Source organism: Castanea sativa, chromosome 2 (assembly GCF_040712315.1).
Source record: "Castanea sativa cultivar Marrone di Chiusa Pesio chromosome 2, ASM4071231v1".
Taxonomy (NCBI): domain Eukaryota; kingdom Viridiplantae; phylum Streptophyta; class Magnoliopsida; order Fagales; family Fagaceae; genus Castanea; species Castanea sativa.
The window spans coordinates 50425661-50448591 of NC_134014.1; the positions used below are offsets into that span (position 1 = coordinate 50425661).

Below are 22931 nucleotides of genomic sequence, written 5' to 3' on the forward strand. Positions count from 1 at the left end.
ATTAAGTGATTCTTTACATGTTTTGAAAACTATATTGGATATTTAGAGTGAAATTGTGAAATCAAACTCGTGCTTTGCTTGACTCTATTCCATTGTGTATTCTGTATAATTACTTACTAGATGTGTGGCTCACCCTATCAATTAATATTTTCAGATTAAAGTATAGTTGGGAATTAGAACCTTTGGACCGCTTGTGAGGTGCAAGGTAGAGCGTGGAAGTTGTAGGCGGCTTCAGTGTTACTTGAAGACTCATAAAATTTTAGTTACTTTTGTTTTGTAGTTCACATTTTATATAGTGGAGTTTATTTTCAATTTGTGGAGTTTAGTTATTATAAGAGGTTTATCAGAAGCATTGTTTATTTGGAGTTTTATGGAACAATATTTAAATAAATTATGTTTATTAAGCTAGGTAAGGTTAGCAAGTTAGTCATGTATCTAAATTCATGTTTCATGGATTTGGGACATGACATTATGCATAATCATGATTTTATTACCATTTTCCAAAGCCAACAACTTGCAAAATTAGAGGAATGGGACCGCAAAACAAACATCTTTAGAAAATAAGCATTATAATTCCTCTAACTACACTGCTCCGTTTATTTCAATGAAAACTTTGTGTAAAGATAATTTTCCTTATTTTCCAGTATTTGATAGCATAAAAAAGGATGAGTCAAAGGAAAACTATTTTTGGTCAACATAAAAAGTTTGGCTTATTTTTAGAAATTGTTTTCCATTAAATTTTTTTGAAAAATAACTCTCTTGTTTTTCAACTCATTTAAAGTTGCTACCAAATATTGGAAAATTAGATAGTTTTATAAAAAATACTTTTTGGAAAATGATTCATTTTCTAGAAACCTCATTATTAAAACAAACAAAGCAAATTGGCCAAAAAGGAGGTCAGCAAGACCATAAAGTTTGTTCACAATTTTTTTTCCCCCTAGTCAAAAACTATTTTGGGGGGCATCTTTGCACAAATAACTGTTTCGTTTCAGCCATAATTTATGCAAAAAGCCCTAACTTTATTGAATTAGGATCAATTATGTATGTCATAGAACAAATGGCTTGACAATATCATTTTTGGATTGAGAGATATCGTATTTACAAGATAGGCAAAAAATCAGTTTTGCAAATTTCTACGCTGAAACCACTCTTCCAATTGGAATATCTTCATGACCGCTGCTCTGAATTAAATAACGCCGGAACCTTTAGAAAGTAGATTGCAAGAACTTTTAAAGGACAGCAAGAACACAAAAATCCAAGTTCTAGAAGACCTCCAAACAGCTGCCCAAAGATAGGAGTCGAAAGAGGAGAAAAATGGGACCGGAAAGGCCTAGAAGCTTGTAGAAAAAGGAGATGACCAGCAGACCCAGCCCTGCCATGTGCCTGGCTCATGGTAGGGTTGAGCCTAATGACCATCCCATTTCCCTTTACAGATTTCCCCCATTTATTTGATCATCAATCTTTAACCATCATCAAATATCATCTTTTTTTTAACTTTTTTGAACCAAGTCCTAGGATTCCAAATCCTCTTTTCCTAAAATTTCCAACAATAAATTAAGGAGTCTTTAGGCTTCTAATCACCCCTAAAGTAAGCCTCTTACCCCCTTTTATTGCTTTATTGGTCTAGATTTCCATTTAAGCAAATAAATTTCATCTTTTGCTTTATGTATTCTAGGTTTATATATTAATGCATATATAATTTATGTGAGTAATATATTACCTCTATGCTTTTAAGCTTAGATTAATGTATATTAACTACATGATTTGCTCTTATATATATTATTGTTTTCATATATATGGCTATATTCTCACATACACCTTGATGTACACAATCATATATTGATAGATCCATGGGTATAGAGTTTTTAACCAAGTTGTGCATCTATGCTTTTTTGAATAAATTTATCCATATTGATATTTATATACTTTTAGTTTATATATCCATGTTCTATGCGTTTAAATATCGAGATCACCTATGATTTATGTATTTAAGTCCTTTGATCTTGATATTAAGATGTTTATAGCTATGTGGATATTGAAATAAGGGTCATGCTAATGAGTACCCTTAAGGTATTGGTTAACAATCCATTTTAGGAAAGTTTTGACATCACTTTTATGGAAAATGAAAAAAAAAACTGTCAAAATGTTAATTGCATTTTTTCCTTTTTCCATAAAAACTTTCTTTAAATGGATTATTAACCAATGTCATAAGAGCATTCGTTAGCATTTCCCTTGAAATAATGATACAAAGTAAATGAATGTGTAATTTTTATCTCCTTGAATGATTTCTCATGGGTGAAAGTGTTAATGATGCTAGCTTTTAAGCTACCAAAGAATAAAGAGTAATGCAATAATCACAAATTATTTTACAATATTTTCACAAAATGTTAATGTGGCCAACCTCTTATGGGTTTTCAGCTAGACTCGCCATTAATATTACTTTTTCATTTACCAATAATCATTCATCACATCATCCGTTTGTAAAAAAAAAATTGTAAAATAGTTTGTATCTTTAGCATTATTCAAAAATAAAAAGCTTGGTCCAAAGGAACTCTCTAATAAATAAAAAGTGTTTTTAAAAGGCTTTTATTAAATTTTACAAAATGCTTTCCAAATAGCTACCTAAATCTTTGCTTTAAAATTTGTTTTCAAAAATGTTGTTCAAGTTGGTTTCTAAAACTCTAAAAAATTATTTTAAAATCTAAATCATTTGATAGATGTACTTTCTAAATTAAGTCTCAAGAGCCCTAAATTTTGGATTTCTTAAATAAAAAAATATAAAAAAAAAAGACTTTAAAAAGCCATGAAATTTAATCATCAAAAGAATTTTTACTACAAAAACCCATGGAAATCATGAAATGTATGTTTTTTTTAAAACCCATTTTTCAAAAAGTCTTCAGATTTAATAATGAAAAGAATTCTCCAAAGTAAATGAAACATTACCTTTCCAAAAAAGATTAGTCGCCCTTTTAAGGTTTTAAGTTTTTCCACCAAAATCCTTTGTCTTCAAAAACTCATGAGAGAGTCCCTTTTCAAAATATCCTTTTCCTCAAAAACTCATATGAGTGTTTTTTGACGCAATCCGCTTGAGATAACATGTATCATCTGCCAACTAGTTCGGCATAGATTTTTCATAGACAAAATCATAAAAGTCATTCTTTCTCAAAAAAAAAATCATAAAAGTCAACAATATAACAATAATACTGTGAGTCTGTGACTATATGTATCTTAACGTATTCAGTGGATTCGACTTGGCATCAATATAAGACTTTAAATATCTGTACGTTTTAGCTTCTTGGAACCCGGAATCTCGGTGGCTTCATCCATTCCAATGCGTACAAAAACAAAAAGCAAACAGCTAATGATAGAGACGGCCTATCAAAAAACAAAAAAGATAGAGACGGAGAATTCAATGTATTTTTCTCTGTAATACTAGACCATTAATATTGTAGCCAAGTTGCAGTATCAACATCACACCCTGCGCAGCCAAATACAGTAGAGTACGATTTTGCCATGGAGTGGCGTCTCTTACAGGAATGGACAGATATTTGCTGGACATTTTTTTTTTTGTTGATACACTGGAGGTTACTATTTGAGGTGCTTTGTTGTCATAAACTCTTTTTGTTGTGTTTTGCTACTTTATGTTTTAGAGCATGTGTGTCACTGGTGGATCATTGTGTGTTGATAACGTATAGAATATAAGGGTAAAATGAAGAAAAAAAAAATCCTGAACTTCTAATTTGAATTAGAAGTGCCTGAACTTTGATAAATATCCAAATTGATTATTTGGTTTGAATTAATTTCCCTTCATTGAGAAAAAACACAGGTTAATTAAATTATAATTTAAACAGATTTTTTTATTAATTTCTGGTATGAATTTTTTCAAAAAAAGGGAAACATAGAAAGACATAAATTTAGACAGAAGGATCAATTTAAGTGTGGGGGGTAAGATTTATTAAATAAACAAATGGGTCGTGAGCTTGATCAATCAGTATCAGTTTGTTTTTGGGCCCCCAAGCCTACGAGTCGGCCTACACTACAAACGTCCGAGGAACTGCCTGAGGATGAATGTCTCATCGGATGGGCCCGGCAAACACCTTGGAATTTGCCAAGAAGATTAAAGGCAGAGTTCTGGAAAAACTATTGGGTAAGAGGGGGATCCAAGGACCCTCTAGACGCAGCGGTGTGAGAGAAATATCTCAGAAAAAGGCTGCTGCCTCCACATTAAAGACCCTGCACCTGCCTCCCTGGCTGCATTAATGGGGAAATGACCCCTGAACAGTATAATTCAACTTTCTTGCTATTATTGAAGTTTATTATTTAAAAATTTCAAGAAGGTGGTGGAAGGGAGAGGTATCAAAAGGATAAGATTCGTGTGACACGTGGACGAATAGGGAAGAAGAATGAGTATTTAAGAAGAGAAGAGAGGAAAGAAAAGGGGAGGGGGAGTTAGCTAAAGAAGAAGGAAGAACTGTAATTTTTGGCATAGAAAAAGAAGCAATATACAAATCGTCATCGGCTTACGTCCAAGGAGGTCCCCTTGTTATATTTGTTTATCACTTGCAAAGATTGTGGCATTCTAGCCTGCTTATCAATTTTCCAATATCCCCAAACTAGATTTCAAATTCACACTCTACAAATCTTATTGTTTAAGGCTCATTGGGCCTGAGCCTACGTCTATCTTTGGGTCCAGGTGCAATTGTGCACTTACATTAAGTATTTCTCAAATTAGAAGTTAAGGGATCAATTTGATTTTGACCCAAAGTTAAGGGGTGTTTTGCATTTTACCCATAATACTCCCAATAAAGTTAATTTTTTATTCAAACAAGGGTTTGTTGCTCCTTGACTATTTACAAATTCTTATTTAGGAAAAAAAATTATTTTAATGGGTAATTTATATTAAATTGTTTTTCATTTGATACAATAAATTACTTTTTTTTTTTTAGTAAACAGTAATACCTATTAGAACACACACGAAAATAATGATAGTGCTTTAAACCAGGTTTATAATACATTACATAACTAGAGTACAACTACATACAATAAGTTACTATGATGATTCTTTTCCTTTTTTTTAAATAACAAGAATATTCTTATCTAGAAGTTTTACTCTTTGTAAGACATTAAGGATTCACTGCTTGTGTCAAGGAATTCCGACATACTATCGGTATGGATATAAATATATGGAAGTGGAAAATGTGTCAAAAAAAATGGAATAAATCAATATATTGACAAAAAGAAAAAAAGGGGCATTGCGCTTTCAAACATTAAAAGGGGCATTGCTTAACGCAGCCAACCATATCTATTGACTAAGAGAGGTGTTACATCCACAACATTTTTACAACAAATCATAGGTGGTTAGTTGTTATTGGTTCAAATTTGAACCTAACACTAAGATTACTTTTTTGCCCTAACAATAACAACCAGTAACATCCTGTCACTTAAGATTTGTTGTAAAAATGTTGTGGACATATCATTTCTCATTGACTAATAATGTAAACTTTTTAATCCCATCGATATAGCCAATTCACCCAATTATCATGAGGTATGTTATTTTAATCTAATATGAATAGTTTTGACCATTCTAAATTGGCAAAGTTGATGTTGATTGAATTTCATTTAAATTGTAAGCTATCATTATGGCATTTTCTGAAAAACCAAATAATTTTTCTTTTATACACGATAGAACTGTTTATGCAATCCTATATGGTGCATGTGACCAAATTAGATATTTATGTCATCTGATCTTCTGATTATGCTACACCCATCTAACGGCTAATATTGAAGCATTTTGCCTATAAAATGGCAGTAAGGCGCAAAGCTCGGAAAGCTATCCCAATTCTGAAACCCAAGTATTTGATTCTAATAGCTTAAAAATTGGCTCCATGGATTCAGAAGAAACCCCAAAACCCCATGCAGTTTTTCTCCCATACCCATCACAAGGCCATGTAACACCCATGATGCGACTAGCCAAGCTCGTTCACTCAAGGGGCTTTCATATAACCTTTGTAAACACCGAGTTCAACCACAGACGCTTTATCAGATCCAAAGGACTTGAGTACGTAAAGGGTCTGCCTGATTTCCGGTTTGAAACAATACCAGACGGGTTGCCACCGTCCGATCGTGATGCAACCCAAGATATCCCAGCACTATGTGATTCCACAAGAAAGAATTGTTTGGCCCCGTTTAAAGAGCTAGTGCTTAAGCTCAACTCATCCGAGTCTGGAGTGCCTTTGGTTACTTGCATAATCTCTGATGGCTTCATGAGTTTTACTATTAAAGCTGGTGAGGAATTAGGCATCCCGGAGGTTCAATTTTGGACTGCCTCTGCTTGTGGCTTCTTGGGATATCTCTACTTCACTGAACTCATCAAAAGAGGCATTATTCCATTTAAAGGTACTTGATACATTTGTCTACTTTTGTTTTTCAAGCTTGGATGGTGCAATACTGTAATAAAATAATTTAATTTAACGGGTAAATAGTACAATGAAACCTATTTTTAATAAAAGATTACTGAAAAAGTATGTAAACATGCCCAATACGCGCACAATACCTTTCCCCTGCAAAAAAAAAAAAAATACTGAAAACGCTAAATCCAAACACACTCTAAGAATACAAATCATATAGCTTATGATTTTTACACCACCAATTACCATTTATCTTATATTATTTTTTACTTTTTTTTTATAAAATAACTAAAGTTTAAAATTAAAAGAAAAAAATTAGATACATGACAAATTGTAATTAGTGTAATACAGAGGAGAATACAAAAAGTGGTACAAAGGGTTTTTTGAATCCAGTATATATGGGTTATGATTCTAAGTTTGTTTTTTCACTTATTTTATAAGTATAAATGGCACAAATTAAGAAGATACGTGAACTTTTTCATTTTCATAAATTTCACATTTCACGTTTAAATGGCTTGATATTAGATAGACTTGACAAATGGGTCGACTCAGGTCAGGTTTATCGCGTTCGAGTTAAAAATTGATCATTCTAAACACATTGAAGATCAAGTCAAGTGAGTTGTGGGTTGGTTTGTTCAGGTACTGGTCAGCCAGTATTTTTTCACATACAAAAAAAATAATAATAATAATAACAACATATAATCTTTTTTTTTTTTCCTTCTTGTCAATACAAATAAGAGAACAACTAAAAAAATACTCAAAAATAGAAGTTAAATGATGCACAAATTCTTGAGTTTACTTTCTACAATCTAAAGTTCAATAATGGTATCATCACCATAAAAGAATAGGGGAATATACTAAATGTCGTGGACCCAACCTAATCATGTGCACCAATTCCTGTTGCATGTAAAATAACAATAATAAGTTAAATTAGCTAGAATGATAATTAATTTTTTATTTTTTACTAAAAAAAGCTTTATAAATAATACATAACATATTAGGTAAAAAAGAATGAGTAAATATTTAATATGAATTGCAACTCAATCAACTTAATGTTAACAATAGATCCAATACTGGAAATCTTCATATATACTTGAGATTTGAGATGTGAGAGTGAGGCTGAGAAGTAGAGACGAAGATAATAGCATTCCAAATGTTTAGGTTTAGGTTTAGATTTAGGTTTAGGTTTAGGTTTGATAATGATGTGGTGTACTAAACCATTAGGTTAGCCTGTGAAAGAAATCACACTCCTTGAATGTGACGTGGATACAATGTATTTTTAATTGTGAATTGTCCCATTTGGCTATTTGATTTTTTTTTTTTTTTAAAGAAATGTTTTGGAACTGGGTCAACCCATTTGACCTCAAGTTAAGTTGACTTGAACCCGTTTTTACTTTACTAAAAAAAAATAGTAATTTATTGTATCAAATGAAAAACAGTTTAATATAAATTACCCATTAAATTTTTTTTTTTTTCCTAAATAAGAATTTGTAAATAGTCAAGGAGCAACAAGCCCTTGTTTAAATAAAAAATTAACTTTATTGGGAGTATTATGGGTAAAATGCAAAACACCCCTTAACTTTGGGTCAAAATCAAATTGACCCCTAAACTTCTAATTTGAGAAATACTTAAATTGATCCTTCTGTCTAAATTTATGTCTTTCTATGTAGTGATTGCCCCAAAAAAAATATATTGATTGCCCCCCCAAAAAAAAAAAAAAAAAAAAAAGAGGCTGAGGAATTGCAAAACACAGTTATGAGGCTCTTTTTATCTAGCTAACATCTGATGATTGTTATGTAGCACTGTGGCTCATACATCTGAAGGGATCACATGTACGCCTAGTCTTGTCCCATTTGCTGGTCACTTAAATATGAGAATGAGCACTGTAATTTCTAACATTTTATGTGATCATAAATTTATCTTTTTCTTCTACAGTGATGAGTAATGATCTTATGTCCCAACAAAATATACACACAATGTCGGCTCAATGGGTGAGCCAAATAGGCAACCACCTAAGACCCCCAATAAAAAAAGGCCACGAAATTTTGAGAAATTATACGGTGCTAATGGTGGATCACGTCACTTGTCACCATTCCAGTAAAAGGCTTCCACATATTTAAAATTGCTGAGTCAATATTCAGTTTTTATATAAAACCCCATAATTTTAAACAAGTGGGAGTCTTTTACTGGAATAGAGAACTTTATAATTTCTCCTAAATTTTTACCAATAGAGATATTCTTGTACCAATAGAAGTATTAATTAAGCCTTAAATATTAACCAATAAATAAAAAGTTGTTTTCTATCAAAGAAAAACCAGTTAAAGAAAAATATTTTCATTGGGTGGACCAATCATTTAATCTCTCACACATAAATGTTAAAAGAACTCATTAATTTTACACTAGTTTATACACAAATTCTATTTAGAAATATTGAATATATAACTTTATTAAACTTTTCAATCATAATTTTTTAGTATTTGGTAACTTCATTCAATAAATAGTGTTTATTTTAGTTGTATAGTCATTGAGTAATGTGATAGGTTCGTTTTAATTTGTAATTTTTTTTCTAAAAAAATTATATATTTTAAATGAAAAAAAAAACAAAAGTTAAATAAATATTCTATTAATATTCAAAATATAATAATAGACCTCACTTAAAGTTGTCGCCTTAGGCCCTACAATACCTTGAGTCAGCCTTGTATACACAAGTTAAATTTGCGTTCACAAGGCACATGAAAAGTGATTACTATTGTGAAAATTTGTATTTGCAATCTGGGACATGCAATATCAACACGATTTCTATTTGTAAGAATTGAAATATTTAGCTTGCACTATGACAAATTTTCTCAATAAGCAAAATGTATTTTCAATGTTTGCAGATGAAAGCTTTAAATATGATGGCACTCTTGAGACACCAATCAGCTGGATACCAGGAATGAAAAACATCAGACTTATGGACCTCCCTAGTTTCATTAGAACCACTGACATTACTGAAATAATGTTCGACTATACGGGATCACAAGCACAAAATTGCTTGAATTCTTCAGCGATCATCTTCAACACATTTGATGAGTTAGAGCATGATGTCCTAGAAGAAATTACATCGAAATTCCCTCACATTTACAATATAGGTCCACTTTCCCTGCTAGAACGACATTTACCAGAGAGCCAATTCTTGTCTATAAGTTCAAGCTTATGGAAAGAAGATTCAAAATGCCTCCAATGGCTTGATAAAAGAGAACCCAACTCAGTTGTGTATGTAAATTACGGTAGCATGACCACAATCACAGAACAACAATTTAATGAATTTGCATGGGGGCTTGCAAATAGCAAGCACACTTTTTTGTGGATAGTTAGGCCTGATGTGGTAATGGGAGATTCAATAATTTTGCCTGAAGAATTTTTTGAGGAGACTAAGGATAGGGGATTGCTAACAACTTGGTGCCCCCAAGATAAAGTGTTAGCACACCCATCTATAGGGGTTTACCTAACGCATTGTGGTTGGAATTCGATGTTAGAAAGTGTATGTGCTGGTGTGCCTATTATTTGCTGGCCTTTCTTTGCTGAGCAACAAACAAATTGTCGGTATGCTTGTACCACTTGGGAGATTGGTGTGGAGGTTAATGAGGATGTTAAACGTGATGAGATTGAAGCACTTGTTAAGGAAATGATGGAAGGGGAAAAGGGGAAGGCCACAAGGCAAAAGGCTAGTGAATGGAAGAAAAAAGCAGTGGAAGCAACTGATATTGAAGGATCATCATACAAGAATTTTGAAAGATTAATTAAGGAGGCTCTCCTCATTGGTGAGTAAATGGTAAAACTATCCTGTGAAAATCTTAGGCTATTGTTTTTACATCTGTATTAATGTTATCCTGTCATGCTTTACATGTGGGAAAATGGTCATCTCTATTTGAATTGCATTCATTTCATGTTTTAGATTAAATATCCCTAATCTAAAAGTGTAAGCTTGCCACCTCATTTAAAATTTTAAATGGTGTGACAATCTGTAAATTATTAGATCCTAGAATTAAAATCTTAACCATGAAATGAGCTCTTTTCATTTAAAAGATCATGTTCCGCATTTGTGAGGTAGGACATAATATGGGTTCAGTTTGTTCATTTTTATTATGTAATGTATAATAATTTATGCTGTTGTTTTAATCGCAATTTTTTGAAAAAAAAAAAAAAAGATTTATAGAGTGTTTAAATAGTAGACCAAGATTCAAATAATTATAAATCGTAATCATTTTATTTACATTCATCTGGTTGATTTCAAAATTTTTTATTATATATTCAAGAAGTTCCTTGTAAATTCAAGAATTTGCGACTAGTTAGAATAATATACAAACTCTTTCATGCTTTTGCAATATGTCAAGCTTGTTAGTATCCTGCAATGCTAAAAGGTGAAGATGAAACAATTGCATTATTTATGAGGTACAAGTCCTCAGGGTGGCTGTGAAGCTAATGGTGAGATGATATTATAATTATAACTATTAATGTTCTTATTGATCAACAAATCACCATCTTGAATCTTGATTATAGTTTCGATAGAATTATCAAGCCATCAATACTAATTCTCTGCTACATTAATTTTCCAAAGTGGACCCTCAACAAAGGCCCACAAGGGCCCAAGCCTAAAACCCAAACCAGCGTTTCCGTATATCATGAGGAAATCAACCTAGTGATATGCCTTGAATTAAGAGAGTGTCTATGTGGCAGAACGGGAGGGGATGAGGTTCCAACATTGATAAGACTGAACAACCTCAAAATCTATGACAAATGACCAATATGACCATCGTTCATTCAAAAAACAATATTTTGGAAGCCGAGTAAAATGGCTTGATCCATAGCCAAAGCTTGCAAAGGCCCAAGGAGATAAGATTGGTAAGAAGAGGGGAAGATATGGTAATGTACCATTTGGTCGCGGTTTTTGGCTATTGTGCTTGCAAGGGAAACACATATGTCCCAAAAAAGTTATAAAAAAAAAAAACAAAACAAAACAAAACGAAAAAAAGGGCGAAAGCTATTACAAGATGCATGTCAAGTCCATTTCATCACAATTTTGAATTGATTAACGACTAAATGTCCATTTGAGAACAGTTTATTTAGCTTTTTGCTTGAAATGTGTTTAAATATATTCTTTGAAAAAGTAAAAACATACAAAAAAAAAGTGAAGTTTTAAAAAATTGTACATAAAAGTTTTTTTTTTTTTTAAAAACTAAAAACTAGAAACTAAGCTTATAATTATGGTAAACATATACTAAATTGGCTCCTACACTTGGCCTTTGTTGGGATATGGCATCGGGCTATTTTGGATAGGATTCCAAACCTCTTAGATTTGATTGGTTCTAGTTGGGCAGCAAGTCTACAAGAGTTGGGATCAAAGTTCCCTTATAGCAATAAGCAACTACTCTATTATACCTGTTTTGCTAAAAGAGAAGTATTGACTAATCCATGTCATTTCATTAACATAACTTTTTTTTTTTTGCGTCATATTAATACTTTTAGAGCAATTTTTAATAAATTATTTTTAAAAAGTCATAACACTACTCTTATTAAAAATATAAAAAATTATAAAATTAATTAATTAATTTTTTTCTTTTCATATAAAAAGTTTTCAAAAATATTTTCTAAATTAATAATATTAAAACATCCACCTTTTCCCTTATTTTTTGTTTTTATTTTGATGTTTGTGCCCAAGCAAATGGTGGCATAATAGAACCAAAGGCTCGTTTTGCAGGAGTATAAGGCTTGACTCTAGGAATGGCAACGGGTCGGGTTCGGGCCGGGTTTTTGCATACCCGGACCCGACCCGCGGGCCAATACCCGAAACCCGGACCCGGCCCGAATAATAATCGGGTTTTTTTCTCGGGGCCCAGACCCGCCCCGCCGGGCCCCGCGGGCCCCGTTTAACTTATTGGGCCCAAATTTAGCCCAACCAAAAAAAAAAAAATTTAAGCCGCGAGGCCAACCAAATTTAGCCCAACCAATCTTTTTTCCCTGTTCTGAAAAAATTTCCTCAACAACCACAACCCAGATCATAAACAATAATCACAAACCAAAACATGACAAAATTGAACAAAACCAAATCAAACCCAGCTGAGCTTTTCAAAAGGCAAAAACAAGCATTACCTCAAATCTGTGCTGAGGCTGCAAAACGAAGTAAATGGGAAGTAAGCATGATTGCCATTTTCATTTTGCCAACAATTGAGATAACTTGGGCCCATCTCCAAAAAAAGAACATGCAGTGATCATCCAATCACGATTTTTTGCATATATCATTAAGGAAAAATATATCAACTCTCAATTCATACTCAAATTCAATCAAACAAAACAATTGAATTCCTGATAAGAGTCTATTCATTTCACATGTTCAACAATATAAACACTCCAACAAGTCATTAGTAAACCAACATAAAGTACCAACAAATATGAAACTTGTGAGACGAATCATTATCAATTACACCGTACCAGAATATATAGAATTCAATTCAAAACCAATGCAACCCATTTAAATACCAAAATGACCAAAAAAAAAATCCACCACAAAAGCATTAGAACAAAAAGCCAATCCAACAGAATTAATACACCAATCAGGTTCAGCTACACAAATAAAAAATGGGCATACCACCCAAAACCAAATTCAGCTGAATCATTTAACAAATCCATCAGATTCAGCTACACCAAATGGGCATCACAACAAAACCCAAATTTGAACCCAATGAATCAATCGAGGAAACAATAAGATTCAGCTACACAAATCAACCTGACAAAGAATCCACAGGCGGGCCGCGAGGCGCGAGGCGAGGCGCGAGGCGAGGCGAGGCGAGGCGCGAGGCGAGGAGAGGCGAGGCGCGAGGCGAGGCGAGGCCGCGAGGCGAGGCGAGGCGAGGCGAGAGCTGTGAGCTGAGGCGAGAGGGCTGTGTGCTGAGGCAAGAGGGCGGCTGGCTGTGAGTGTGAGAGAGGCGAGAGGGCAGGGGCGCAGGGCTGAGTGTGAGAGGCGGCTGGTCACTGGTGTGAGTGTGAGAGAGTAGAGAGTAGAGATTAGGGTTTTCCAAACAAAATCAGAAAATATATATATAAGGGGTATTTTAGTAATTTCATATACCGGGTATTTAACCGGGTATTTATCCGGGTCGGGCTCCGGGTCGGGTCTGGATTTTTTTGATAAAACCCGGACCCGACCCGGACCCGCTTCGGGTTTTTTTTTAAAAATCCATACCTGACCCTATTCTTTATCGGACCGGGTAAAACCCGGCCCATTAGGGTCGGGCTAGACCGGGTATCCGCGGGTCGGATTTAAATTGCCATCCCTACTTGACTCGCCTACTTTTAACAAAAGTCCAAACCGATAGTTGTTGAATCAATTTGTGACACACGTCTAGGGTATAACCATAAGAAAAGAGGAGTCCTACACTCTTATTATGAGAGGCATTTGGTTCATTGTGATGTGCTAATGTGATGCACATAACAATGATATAACATTAAAGTTTTTAGTTTATTTTATTTTTTCTAACATTACTCTAATTTAAAATTATAAAATATATCACATCATTTTAATATTATCATTTTAATATCATCATTTTTTAAATAATATAATATTATATTTTTGTATTAAAACTACATTAATATAAAATTATAATAATTACAACACCGCGACCAACAGCCTGTTTAATAAACACTGCCCATATGTATATATAATATACCCTCAATGTTCTTCATGCACGGAGTTTTCATCGGATAAAAACTATCAATATAATCATGTAGCTGTAGGTTGACTGAAATTTTAGCACCGCAGAGAATTCTTGAACAGTGGCGCCGACGCACGTGGTACTTAGGCTGAAGAAAGAACCACGTATATGTGAAGCACACGTGTTGCAGGCACCAATGTAGTGTTTGACTGTTAGTTTCTTGGAACCACGGTTGCTCCAATGCGTACAAAAAGCAAACAGCTAAATGATAGAGATATGGAGAATTCAATCCATTTTTATCTTTAATTCTATCTGGACCATTGCGGGCAAGTAAAGCTTTGCCATTTGTTATTCAACCTATCATTAGGTAACCAAAAAAAAAGGTTCTTTGAGCTTTCTTACAATAATGTCTCATCATGATGTCCTATCAAAAAAATTAAAAAACAAGTCTCATGATGTTGTATATTATTTTAATCCAATATACTTAGTTTCGACCATTCTCAATTAGCATAGTTGATGTCAAATTTCTATCAAATTATTGTAAGCAATCTTGTTTAAGATGAACTTCCTGCAAAGCTGTAAATCATCAAGATAGCATTTTTTGAACAATCAAATGATGAAAGAATGGTAGACTAACAGCCTGTTTGGATTAAGGAGAAAAAATGAAGAAGCAGAGTTAAGTTGATTAAAAATTAGCTAATTTTTATCTACTCTCCTTTAATTCAAATGGACCATAAAAGTCAATTTGCATACAATTAATTAATGAAACAATTCTTTTTTTTTTCTTCTTCGATAGTCAAAATGAGTTTGAGGGATTCAAACCATGAATATGTCCATTAAATATACTAGAAAATTTCAAATGAATTATAGCGCTCTTGGCAATTAATTAATTCTACAGTTGATGCGAACATAAAGTCATAAACACCTAAAAAATAATAATTGGAAAGATACTAGATGGTATTGATCACAAGATCTTCAATGCTTAATAGCCCATTTGGATTGAAGGGGCAAGGAGAGAGAGAGGAGGATAATAGAGTAAAGTTGGTTGAAAATAAACTAATTTTGGGTCAATCTTACTCTACTCCCCATTTACTCTCACTCACTCCCCTCAATTCAAACCGAACATAAGTTAGTTAGTATTGTCTCTTTTTTAGAAAGAAAACAAGTTTTTTTTTTACATATATCATCAACACTTACCATAATAACAGTTGTAATTTCATTTATAAATTATGGGATAACCGGTTGTAATTGTAGACGAGATTCTAATGAGCATGTTTATTACTTCCATGTTTAAATTGACCATCCTTAAGTTAGCTGAGCTCATGAGGTCTTGTGAGGTGTTAGGTTCCCAAGTTGGGCTTGGTTTGGTGTAGTTTGAGTTTGACCGAGTTGAGGAGATGCTACGAAGTCATGAACCCTAGGTTGGCCACATCCATATCAGTAATGACACATATTTTGTCATTTGTTTGTTACCACTTACCAGAGGCGGAAGCCAAGGGCTTCTTCCCAAAAAATCTTTTGTATGTTACTTAACCTTTTGACATAGAAAAAAAAAACACCCCACTTTAGAAACCAAGACTAACACAGCCCAAACTAATAATAATAATAATAATAATAACTGCATAGAAGTATAGAACCCATATCAACTTCACATTTTTGATATAGTCACGACACTTTTAATTCTTGATTTTTTTTAAAAATGTTTTTTTGTTCATAGCATATTAATGGGTCCAAAATAATAATGTAAAAAGTACTTGATGAGTCGACATTAAAGAATCTGTACATTTTTAGACCCCTTAAAACAACAAATTAACCTAGTTATTTAGCCAAGTTATTAACTTAGGTAAATTATGCAAATTTAGGTTAACACAAATATATCATATCATGCAAAGCAGCGGAAATATAAAGAACACAATGATATGATAACCCAAGAAAACCAAACCGGTAAAAAACCTGAGGAGGATTTAACCTAGCTATCCTTAAGGTAAAACTGAATCTACTATGAAAGAATCGAAATTTGTACAATAACAACTTAGACCACTAACATCTTATTGCTACCCACCAATAGAAAACTTACTGACACGACCACGTGCAAGCTCCGAGACCACGAACTCCTTCTTTCTTGGATTCTCCAACAAGTACAAGCACTCCTGCTTGTATATCTTTAAACTCTTATGGCAGCAACTGAATGATCATCAAACTTTTGAAGAAATCTCCTTCTTGATAATCCTAAGCTTGTGTGAAGGCAAGCACCTCTTAGATCTCACAAGAGATTCACACAAACAGCAATATGAGCCATTACAAAAACGTGGTTAGGGTTTGCCTTTTATACCTATGGCAAAACATAAAACCCTACACGTCATATGGGCTTAGGGCTGAGTTGAAAATTCTACAGAAAAAACAATCTACACGACTTTCGATCGATCAAGTCTAATTCTCGATCGATCGAGCCGGACAGAATTGCACAGTAACTTCTGCAGCAACTCGATTCCAATTTTACATTAAAGACACATAATTTAAGCAGTCTAAACACGACTTAAACTTTTTTATCATGGTTTGCTAACATTACAAATTAGAGTTCTAATACATTTAAACCTAAAAATCTTAGAACCTAACAGAATTTATTAGGAAAACAAATGTAATTGAAATCTTATATTGAATAATGATAAGAAGTGGCTAATATAATATAGTTGAGCTCATACCCATTAAGCTTAGGTTTTTTAGGTTAAGTGTGTTTCTATGTATTATATTAACTATTTAAGGAATCTCTCTCAGATATTATCTTCACAACAGATGGTATGCGAAGGTCCTTACTCCAACAGGAACAAAGCAAAGCCAAACTTCTAGGGCTTTGTTAGTAACAAATTCTACTATGGTTATATTGTTTTGTAAAACTTTAATTCCATATAGTAAATCTATTTATCTTGGGGTTGGAAGCTAAGTCCTTGCAGTTACAGTAGTCTTTCCTTTGGAATAGTTTTTCCATTGGTTGTCAATATTGCTTTTCTTTTCTTTTTTCAATGTTATTACTTTACGCAATTTTGTGTATGATTACATCAACCGAGGCCATAAGCATAATTGAACTAATTAATACACTAGTGGCTTAATAATTGTTTGATTGGCCCAATCGCGGTGTAAACTATCTAACAATTATTTTGTCTCCGACAAGCTCTACTTATTTAATACTTATAAGTTCTTTAAGTATAAGTTTTGATTGACAAGACCATTGCAGTTCAATTAATCATAACTAAAGTACTAATAACCAGATGTCCAAAAATAGAATATTCGAGGGATAGTGGGGTAAAATGTTTTCAATCTGAGCAAGAAAGTGACAGATACATAGGCAATCCTATATGGTACACAAATGGACCAAAGATATTCTCATCACCTGATCTTCTGATTATGTTACCCATCTAACGGCTAATATTGAAGCATTTTCCCTATAAATGAGAGTGTGGCACAAAGCTTGGAAAACCATCACAATTCTGAAACCCAATTCAGTATTTGATTCCAAATTCTAATAGCTTAAAGTTGGCTCTATGGGTTCTGCAGAAACCCAAAAACCCCATGTAGTTTGTGTTCCATACCCATCACAAGGCCACGTAACACCCATGATGAGACTAGCCAAGCTCCTTCACTCAAGGGGCTTTCATATTACCTTTGTTAACACTGAGTTCAACCACAGACGCTTAATCAGGTCCAAAGGACCTGACTACATAAAGGGGCTACCTGATTTCCAGTTTGAAACAATACCAGATGGGTTGCCACCATCTGACAGTGATGCAACCCAATATGTACCAGCTCTATGTGATTCCACAAGAAAGAATTGTTTGGCCCCATTTAAAGAGCTAGTGCTTAAGCTTAACTCATCCTCTGAAGTGCCTTTGGTTACTTGCATAGTTTCTGATGGGGTTATGAGTTTTGCAATTAAAGTTGCAGAAGAATTAGGCATCCCGGAGGTTCAATTTTGGACTACCTCAGCTTGTGGCTACATGGGATTCCTCTACTTCTCTGAACTCATCAAAAGAGGAATTATTCCATTCAAAGGTACTTGAGCTACTTTTGGTTTTGAAGTGCGTATGTTATATGAGTATCAACTTCTTTGCTATGCTTCTTTCTTAACTTTTTTTTTTCTTTTATAACCTTTTAAAACTATTAGGTTGTGAGTAAAGATCATCGTTTTCACAGAGATTAAGCAATTTTGTATCAATTCATTATGAACATTACTTTTACTTTTTATCACTTATAATTTATTATTTTAACAAATTGGACTTTACTATTTGAAGTAATTCGCTAGATAAAAATAAAAGATAACTGACAATATTGAAAAGCGTAGTGTACTATAAATAGGAGTAAAAATAAGCTGGGTAATAAAATAGTTAATTTTTTAATTTGGAACCAAATGCACACAAAATATTTTTTTTTTTTTAGTACTGAAAAAATCTAAATCGATACTCTTGTATTAACAAAAGTAGTAATTCTGTATAGAAGTTTCTTTTGTGAGGATGAACCAATAAACCCCAAGTGGAAGAAGAAAATATCTGTAGGTAGTATGTGAATCCTACATCCATATACTTTGAGAAGCATATTATGTGTAATACATACCATAACAATTGATGTGCAATACCCACTGATGCGACCCTTTTTGCAAGGGGACCAGACAATAGGGGACTGATTTTCTTTTTGTATAAATACTTCAACAATGCTACATGCACAAAGTATTTCACGATGGTTGGAATAACATACTGTGATTAGTGTAATATCTTCTTTTTTAAAATATAATTAGTGTAATATCACTTATATATAAAACAATTATTAACATTATTTTTATTATACATCAATTAGAATCGATCACTTTATCACCTTAACAGATGTAAAATTTGTGGTGGCTTTGCACTTACTGCAAATACTTCTCATCCTTATATGGCATCAAGTTCATGTCACAGGCAACAAAAAAGACGTGTCAAAATGCTTTTACTAAAGTTAATAATAATACTACTATGTTTTAATGAAAGACGAAAGGAAGCGGTCCTTATTAGGGAAAAAAAACAGTAAAAAAAAAAAAAAATCAAATGAAAACCCATCTATTGTGAATTAATTATTCATTAATATATCAATTTGTAAGTTTTGTATGGTAAAAAGTTATAGCACCTTTAGTATTTTTCAAAATAATAAAACCTAACTATTGTTTATTATTGGTGTACTGGTTAAAGTTACTTTTATTCGTCAATGTAAAAAAATCAGAAGCATTAGCTAAATTTTAGATAAAATCTACTGTCATCATAATGAAACCAAAGATCATAGTTTGTTTGTTAAGAAGGAAACTTTTAAGGTTTTAAGGGATAGGAGAGGCATATTTTGTTGTGTAAATCATAAATCTGGATAATCTCTGAAGGAATAATCCATTTGCACCTAGTCTTGGTCCATCTGCTAGTCATTGAACACGAGAATGAGCCTTATATTTTTCTAATTTTGTATTGTGATCATTACTTTATATTTTACTCCTAGAGTGATGAATATTGATCTTATGTCCCAAGAAAAATATTCACAAGTTAAAATTATATTGACAAGACACATGAAAAATGTTTAATATTGTAAAAAATTATATACGGGGCATGCAACTTTGTAATACCAACATGATTTTAATTTGTAAAAATCGAAATACTTAAACACATTATTTTCTAAAAACATAATTTTATCTTTCATGTGTTACAGATGAAACTTTCAAATATGATGGCACTCTTGAGACACCAATCAATTGGATTCCAGGATTGAAAAATATCAGGCTTATGGACCTCCCTAGCTTCATTAGAACCACTGACATTACCGAAACAATGTTCGACTTTATGGGATCGGAAGCTCGAAATTGCTTGAATTCTCCGGCAATCATCTTCAACACATTTGAAGAGTTTGAACATGAAGCCCTAGAAGCAATTTCAGCCATATTCCCTCGAATTTACAATATAGGTCCACTTTGCTTGCTAGAACGACATGTGCCTGAGAGCCAATTCAAGTCTATAAGTGCAAACTTGTGGAAAGAAGACCCAAAATGCATCCAATGGCTTGATAGATGGGAACCCAACTCAGTTGTATATGTAAATTATGGCAGTGTGACTACAATGACAAAACAACATTTTAATGAATTTGCATGGGGGCTTGCAAATAGCAAGCACCCATTTTTGTGGATAGTTAGGCCTGATGTGGTAATGGGGGATTCAGAAATTTTGGCCGAAAATTTTTTTGAGGAGACAAAGGATAGGGCATTCCTAACAAGTTGGTGCCCCCAAGACCAAGTGCTAGCACACCCATCTATAGGGGTATTTCTAACACATTGTGGTTGGAATTCTACATTAGAAAGTGTATGCGCTGGTGTGCCTATTATTTGCTGGCCATTCTTTGCTGACCAACAACCAAATTGTCGATATGCTTGCACTACTTGGGGGATTGGCATGGAGATCAACCATGATGTAAAACGTGAAGAGATTGAAGCACTTGTTAAGGAAATGCTAGAAGGGGATAAGGGGAAGACAGCAAAGCAAAAGGCCCTAGAATGGAAGAAAAAAGCAGTGGAAGCAACTGATATAGGAGGATCATCTTACAAGGATTTTGAGAGGTTAATTAAGGAGGCTCTCTATGTAGGAAAGTAAATAATAAATACCAAAATATATATATATATATATAATTATAATTTGGGCTGAAGGTGAATGGTAATATTATTACACTATTGTGGTCACATGTATGTGTTCCATTCCATCTGCCCATGTTGTTATTTTTTTGTTTTTTGATAGATTTAAATCTGTTCTGTAAATTCTTCGATGACTTGTTCTTTTAAATAATTACTGGAACGTTTGCTAGTAATATTCAAGTATTTAGTATGGAATGACACCAGAAAAAGGATTTTGCATATAGAATTGAACTGCATCAGTATGAGCGGAAAAATTATTGATCATGGCTCTAAAGCCCTAAGGGCGCAATTAATAATTTAATGATATTCTTGATGGAACATAATTCTAATATATATGCACGGTATGAGTGCAAAATGCATGAATTTGTCCATTTGGTCCTAGATAAAGTTTAGTTACAAAATTAGTTGTAAGTTAACGCTACAAACTCACTCAATAAAATAAATATTACAACATATTTTGAATATCTAACTATTGAATTGCATATTCTTTACGCTCTTATTACACATCTTAAATTTTGTGTCAATCAAATATTATTTACTATATGATTTATAAGCTTATATTTTGTGTATAATTTTAAATTACATAAACTTGCAATTAAAAAAATTTATTGATAACATAACTATTAATCTTTAATTTTCTTGAAATTTTTCAAGTATTAAGGATATAAGAAGAATAAGTAATTCAGTGATGGATTTGTCAAAATTCACATCCAACAAAAAAAATATTAAGTAAATTTATAGTCTAAAACTACAAATAATTTTGTAACTAAATTTTGTCATCAAAATAACCAGTAGTTTAATACCTTTTGAGAGGCTGAAACAAAGAAAGTCTACCACATCACGAGACAAGGTTGGAAGAGACATATGAGAGAGAGCTAGCTAAACAAGTAGCAAATTGGAAGGAACACCAACACGAATGGGGTGGTGGCGCAGTTGGCTAGCGCGTAGGTCTCATAGCTTCTGAGTGATCCTGAGGTCGAGAGTTCGAGCCTCTCTCACCCCATCATTTTTCTTTTGCTTTTTGCTGCTCAATTCTCCCAAAAGAAGGCCTTCTCACAAGGCCCAACATCGGTGAATTTGGACGATTATATGGAAATACCAATGTTGCTGACCGAGTAACATTTTTTGGAAACGGATCCAATCCACTTAACCTTCCCCCACCCTCCAAAATAAAACGGTCCAAGTAGTGAACGACATGTGTGTTAAAAGAGCTTGCCAATTAACCTTGAAGCCATCAGTTTTTTTTTTTCTTTTTTTTCTTTTTTTCTTTTTTTTTGAGGAAGTTGAAACCATCAGTTGGATTAATGTTTTAACACAAAATACACTGTTCCAGAGTAAATCCATCCCTATATAAAAATAAGTACCCAAAATATTGAAATAATATAGTGAACGAGTTCTTTAAAATAGAATGATCTCCTTGACATAAGAAATTGGTTTTTCCAACATTTAAGAACTGCTTCAGTTGCTACTAATTTTTTTATTTAATAATAATAATAATAATAATAATGACAAAGTTTAACTACAAAATTAGTTGTAACCTAAAACTACAACCTTACCCAATATCATTCACATTACTACATATTTTGAAAATCTAACTGTTGAATTGCGTGTTCTTTATACTCTTAATACACATATCAAATTTTGTGTCAAGTGGATATTATTTACAATATGATCTATAAGCTTATATTTTATGTATAATTTTGAACACAAAAAACTTGCAATTTAAACAATTTATTGATAACATAGTATTGATTTTTTTTTTTTTTTAATTTTGCAAGCATAGAAGATATAAGAAGGAAATGTAATTCAATTGTAGATTTGTCAAAATTCACTTCCAATAAAAATATATCAAATAAGGTTGTAGCTTTAGACTACAACTAATTTTGTAACTAAATTTTGTCATAATAATAATAATAATAATAAATAAATAAATAAAAAGTTCCTTTCCCACCATAAAGAAAACATCCATGATATGGCGCCATTTGGAAAGAAAAAAAAAATGCATCCGAAACATCTCATCCGGTTTAGTAAAGAAAAATATGATCATAAAGAAATGCCTGTCCACCATAAAAATAAATAAAAGACGCAGCTACACTACTAATTAATTCACCCTGGGATGCCCAAATATTGCATCAGTTACCACCAACC

General features: G+C 32.9%; 2 protein-coding genes and 1 non-coding gene across 3 annotated transcripts; all 3 read left to right on the plus strand.

Annotated features, from left to right (window-relative positions):
- The first annotated feature begins 5751 nt into the window (after positions 1–5751).
- On the plus strand, positions 5752–10327 carry LOC142626340 (linamarin synthase 2-like). Its single transcript, XM_075800162.1, has 2 exons — positions 5752–6396; positions 9287–10327. The coding sequence occupies exons 1-2, from the start codon at positions 5886–5888 to the stop codon at positions 10216–10218; spliced, it is 1443 nt and encodes a 480-aa protein (XP_075656277.1). The 5' UTR covers positions 5752–5885; the 3' UTR covers positions 10219–10327.
- A 7202-nt stretch (positions 10328–17529) lies between these two features.
- LOC142623654 (linamarin synthase 2-like) lies at positions 17530–20761 on the plus strand. Its single transcript, XM_075797094.1, has 2 exons — positions 17530–18145; positions 19814–20761. Exons 1-2 carry the CDS (start codon positions 17638–17640, stop codon positions 20743–20745), a joined length of 1440 nt encoding a protein of 479 aa, XP_075653209.1. The 5' UTR covers positions 17530–17637; the 3' UTR covers positions 20746–20761.
- Positions 20762–21701: 940 nt separating this feature from the next.
- On the plus strand, positions 21702–21786 carry TRNAM-CAU (transfer RNA methionine (anticodon CAU)). Its single transcript is given in 2 exon segments — positions 21702–21739; positions 21751–21786. It is a non-coding gene; the product is annotated as a tRNA-Met (tRNA).
- Positions 21787–22931: the final 1145 nt, after the last annotated feature.

Bases quoted from the DNA above. Each gene is read 5' to 3' on its own strand.
- LOC142626340 (XM_075800162.1), top strand. From the start codon at position 5,886: ATGGATTCAGAAGAAACCCCAAAACCCCATGCAGTTTTTCTCCCATAC. The intron at 6,397-9,286 runs GTACTTGATACA...CAATGTTTGCAG, and splicing joins AGGCATTATTCCATTTAAAG to ATGAAAGCTTTAAATATGAT.
- LOC142623654 (XM_075797094.1), top strand. From the start codon at position 17,638: ATGGGTTCTGCAGAAACCCAAAAACCCCATGTAGTTTGTGTTCCATAC. The intron at 18,146-19,813 runs GTACTTGAGCTA...CATGTGTTACAG, and splicing joins AGGAATTATTCCATTCAAAG to ATGAAACTTTCAAATATGAT.